Source organism: Pundamilia nyererei, unplaced genomic scaffold (genome assembly GCF_000239375.1).
Source record: "Pundamilia nyererei isolate P.nyererei 1_Seehausen unplaced genomic scaffold, PunNye1.0 scaffold00096, whole genome shotgun sequence".
Lineage (NCBI taxonomy): Eukaryota > Metazoa > Chordata > Actinopteri > Cichliformes > Cichlidae > Pundamilia > Pundamilia nyererei.
In genome coordinates, this window is record NW_005187497.1 from 2,051,702 (window position 1) to 2,056,782 (window position 5,081).

Here is a 5,081-nt window from a genome sequence, read left to right on the forward strand (position 1 = left end):
TTATCTTCTGCTGTTCCTTCTCTCTCCTCCTGTTCCTTCTTCGCCACAGTTCAGTGGAGTATGTCAGCCCCCTCTCAACACAAAGCCTGACCACTCTAGTGTGAGATAAAGCTGATGTCTTCATTCTGCCTCCTCCCCAGCTCACTCTGCAAGTCACATCACAGTACAGCTCAGACAGACATTCCTCCGATGAGAAGACGTACAGTTTTCCACATGTGTACACACAATATATGCACAGCAGTTGGCGTGACAGACGGATGCAGTAGAAAGCTGTTAGCTTCCAGGTGAAGCATTAGCATAACAACACACCACGACCACCACCCCATTCAGAGAGGCAGAATTCAGACTTTATTTATCTCTGTTCATTTTATGCCCGATCCTGTTACTGACAAGTGTGACGATATACAAGAGAGACATGTTACACAGCCAGGGCTGCAACTACTGTGGCGAAGAAGAAACGGAAGATAAAACCTTGTCTGTTCTTTTGAATAGTAACATTTTTCATTTCACACCAAGCACAGTTTATTTGAATCGGCCCTGCTTTTATCTTTTGTTCTACCAGTGACAAGGGAGGTGCTGTTCAAATCATCCACTGACAACAGTTTTATCAAGTTTCTGTGCAGAGTAGATTACTTTATCAGCATTTTTGTTTAAATTGGAGCTCACATTGTGCCTGCAGTAGCCACACATACATTTTTTTATTTTAGACAACCAAATCTGTCATATTTAGGGCTGTTTTGGACCTCTGAATTTGGTAAAGCTTTCACTATTTCAGTTAGGCCTGAAAAAGATGGAATTCAATTAAGTCTGAGCGCAGCAACTTGTTCTGTTTGGTGCTGTTTGTTTTGGCTGTACAGTGGGGCACAAGGACACAGTGTTAACTTGTCAAGTGAGTACATGTAGGAGGAGATGTATGAAAGTCTGTGTGAGAATGTCAGAACTGGATGAGCATGTTTGCAGGTAAATCTGGGTCTTGTAGTTTTAATAACACACGTTGACCCATGAATAGAAACTCCCAGGAAAACAAACCAAAATAATCTGAGCTATACTTCCATGGGAGGTGAAGAAAAAATGGATGATTTGATTAAAAAAACTAAACAAAACCCTTTTTCTGCAGATATTAATATAATAATATCCACCCATCCATTTTCTTCCTCTTGTTCAGTTCAGACTTGTGGAGAGGCGGAGCCAATCTAAGCTACCGTAGGATGTGAGAGACAGCCTGGACAGAGCTCTGCCAGTCTGTCGTAGGGCTAACACAGAGAGACAGTATTACACTGATTGCTTTTCATCAGGGAAAAATTTCCCACCATCACTTCGCAGACTTTAATTTGCTGTCGTTGTCCCATCTGTCCACTCGTGCCATTAATCTGAGTGTTCGCTTGTGTGTGTTTTCATTGCAGAATTTCTGCAGCCGCGCTGCTCTGGAAGCTCTTGGCTCCTGTCTTAACAACAAATACTCTGAAGGCTACCCAGGAAAAAGGTAGGTTTTTATTCAGCTACACCTCTGTTTATTAACATGATTGATATTATTTTCAGTTAATGAATTTTCTGTTATTGCCTTCAGATAAGTAATGACTGCAAATGATAGTGCTGAACTTAAAGGGTTTGCTTATACCAATGAGTCTACGCTATGGAGGAAATATTTTACCATAATGTACACCTAGTACATAATGTAGTGTTGATTTTTTTCCCCCCCAATTTGTTCTACCTGCTCAATCTCAAGCAACAGACAAATACAGCAAGTAGCTGGAGATTGTTGTCGGGTGTATAAGCAGTTTTCATCGGGAGCTGACTGTAACAAAAACACATAAGACTGAACGCTGGATTTACATCAGAGTTGAATGATATTTGTTTGCTGGGAATGCACATAAACAACAGTTCGCCACATTGGCCTAAAAGGAACTATTGTGCGTTGTGGCCAAACAATTAATCACTGTAGGTTTAAATTCTAACAAAAAGCTGAAATTAGCAGGTTATTCACAGTAGTTCATGTTTCCATCTCCACCCTCAGGTATTATGGTGGAGCAGAAGTGGTTGACCAAATTGAGCTGCTCTGTCAGAAGCGAGCTCTGGAGGCCTTTGACCTGGATCCAGCTCAGTGGGGCGTCAACGTCCAACCGTACTCTGGCTCTCCTGCCAACTTTGCCAGTTACACCGCTGTACTCAATCCCCACGATCGTATCATGGGCCTGGACCTGCCTGATGGTGGACAGTTAGTATTCACTGTTGCTGTATTTTTGCTGTACCCCCCCCACCCCTCCTTTTTTTTAAAAATTCATAAATCTGATTTTTCTGTTTTATTCTTTATGTATATATTGTTTGTTTGTTTGTTTGTTTGTTTTACTCCAGTCTGACTCACGGCTACATGTCTGATGTGAAAAGAATCTCTGCAACCTCAATCTACTTTGAGTCAATGCCTTACAAGCTAAATGTAAGTAGAAAAGCTTTCTACTGATATCTACTGACACCCGTTTATACCAGTGTCGAATGATTAGCTGGGATATACTGATGTATTTTTTTTATGTTTTATCAATGTCAGTGTGAGAAGTCTTCCAAAAGTCAATAAGCCAGCAAATACTAAGAAAGTCCAGTTTTCAGTATGTTACAGTAAGATGTTTATAACGGGGTCAGTGCTGTCCTTGCAAACTGTATTTTCTGAAACGTAATCATTGACCGGCCAAGGCCATTTCCTCTATCTGCCTTCTTTACTGCAGACTGCAACAGGACTTATAGACTACGACCAGATGGAGATGACGGCCAAGCTGTTCCGGCCCAAGCTCATCATCGCTGGCACCAGTGCCTATGCCCGGCTCATTGACTATGCCTGCATCAAGAAGGTGCACAGAGAACTCTCTGCATTCTCAGTTCACCCCGTGTTCACCCCGTCTTTTTCTGTTCTGTTGTGTGCTTCACTTTTCTTCATCTTGTTATCCTGTATCAAAAGGATGGATCAGCTTTGTGTTTGTATTTAAAACTTAATCAGCTTTTTTGAGGTGACAGCTTGGTCCTCTGTCACCTTAAAATAGAGGACAAATGTATAAGAAGGGCCAAAAACCATCTGAATCTAATGCAGATGGAAAAGAGAATGTATTTTCACCTCACCTTTTAGGGCTAATTAAACGCTTTTGTAAACCACAGAACAATGGAACTTTCCTGCCACATGTGTATACATGTTGGTCTTAATTTTATAACTGTTTCCTCATCCTGCCTCTTTTTCTTCCAGCTGTGCACCAACATCAATGCCTACCTGCTTGCTGACATGGCTCATATTAGTGGCCTGGTGGCAGCCAAAGCCATCCCCTCACCCTTTGAACATGCTGACCTGGTCACCTCCACCACGCACAAGTCCCTCCGTGGAGCAAGGTAAGGTCAAACTGTAAGAGACACGGGTGGGAACAAAAATCAAATTACTGAGTAAAAATTGTAAAATTGCTTCATCAGTAAAAGATTCTGTTCTGTCCAGGGCTGGTCTCATCTTCTATCGGAAGGGTGTTCGCTCAGTTGACAAAAAGGGAAAGGAAATCATGTACGACCTCGAGGACAGGATCAACTTTTCTGTCTTCCCCTCCCTGCAGGGTGGACCTCATAACCATGCCATTGCAGGTGTAGCAGTGGCACTCAGACAGGTCTGCACAACACACAAATACCGAACTGCAAACTTGGATCTGTTGGTGTTTTGTTTTCAAGACTTAAAGCTGAGGAGCTTAAGAACATGTTGCATAAACTTCAGTCAGTAAAGGGAATAGTGCAGGGGTAGACAACTCAGGCCTCGAGGGCCGGTGTCCTGCAGGTTTTAGATGTGTCCTTGATCCAACACAGCTGATTCAAATGGCCAAATTTCCTCCTCAACATGTCCTGAAGTTCTCCAGAGGCCTGGTAATGAATTAATCATATCATTCAGGTGTGTTGACTCAGGGTGAGATCTAAAACCTGCAGGACATCGGCCATCGAGGCCTGGAGTTGTCTACCCCTGGAGTAGGGTATTACAGAGCCAAATGTAAAGGCTAACTTACTGTACACTTTTGGTTCTGTGTGTCCAGGCACAGTCTCCCCTGTTTAAGGAGTATATTGACCAGGTGCTAAAGAATGCCAAGGCTATGGCTGCAGCTCTTCTCAGCAAAGGCTACACTCTGGTATCAGGTAATCTAGCGTGCACTTCTTTACTCAGCACGGAGCATTTAACACTGAAAATTCATCTAAAATGTCCTGTAACAAAATGTAAATTACACAACAAGAAAAAAAGCACAAATCCAAAAATGATTTTTGTTTGTTTTGATGTATAGCCTTCAGTTTATATACTCTGCTCACTCTGCAGTGTGTACATACACCTTTCTTTAATCCCTTAGTAAATATTTTTAGCCAAATAACTGGTAAGAGTGGAAGATCGTACCAGTAAAACACATTCCTAGCGTATTTTTTCCCTTAATCTCGTGTAATGTACGGGTGACTTATTTTCCTCCTATTTATTGAAAACTGGATGTTCCAGGTGGGACCGACAACCACCTGGTCCTCGTGGACCTGCGACCTAAGGGTATTGATGGTGCTCGAGCTGAGAGGGTGCTCGAGCTTGCGTCAATCACCGCCAATAAGAATACCTGCCCCGGAGACAAGAGCGCCCTGACGCCTGGTGGCCTCAGACTTGGTGAGAAACGGCTTCACATCACACTGTGTTTGCTGGACACACACCAGGAGGTGGTCATACTTATTAAGGATTAGAAACCACGTGCTTCCCTGTATATTCATTTGAAATCTTAATTTAAATCTCCCCCATCTCAAGTCAAGTGGCTTTATCGTCATTCCAACCATGTGCAGTGGTACAGTACACAGTGAAACGAGACAACGTTCCTCCAAGGCCATGGCGCTGCATATGACATATAACAGACAATCAACACAGGACTACATAAAGTGCAATGTGCAAAGACAGTGCAACACCAGACAGAACAGAACGATACAGACACAACAGTGCAATGAAATTTCTTGATCCGATGTGGTGATCGGTTGTAGTTTTGACACATCTCAAGCCCGTATAGGTTATTTACTGACCTTTTAAGAAGCTCCCACTCTATGCTATTTTTTTT

At 42.6% G+C, this 5,081-nt stretch overlaps 1 protein-coding gene across 1 annotated transcript; it reads left to right on the forward strand.

Annotated features, from left to right (window-relative positions):
* Positions 1–950: 950 nt before the first annotated feature.
* Positions 951–4,734, forward strand: LOC102209485 (serine hydroxymethyltransferase, mitochondrial-like). Its single transcript, XM_013912642.1, has 9 exons — positions 951–960; positions 1,324–1,483; positions 2,015–2,215; positions 2,353–2,434; positions 2,718–2,840; positions 3,227–3,366; positions 3,467–3,629; positions 4,044–4,143; positions 4,490–4,734. The coding sequence occupies exons 1-9, from the start codon at positions 951–953 to the stop codon at positions 4,717–4,719; spliced, it is 1,209 nt and encodes a 402-aa protein (XP_013768096.1). The 3' UTR covers positions 4,720–4,734.
* The last annotated feature ends 347 nt before the right edge of the window (positions 4,735–5,081 follow it).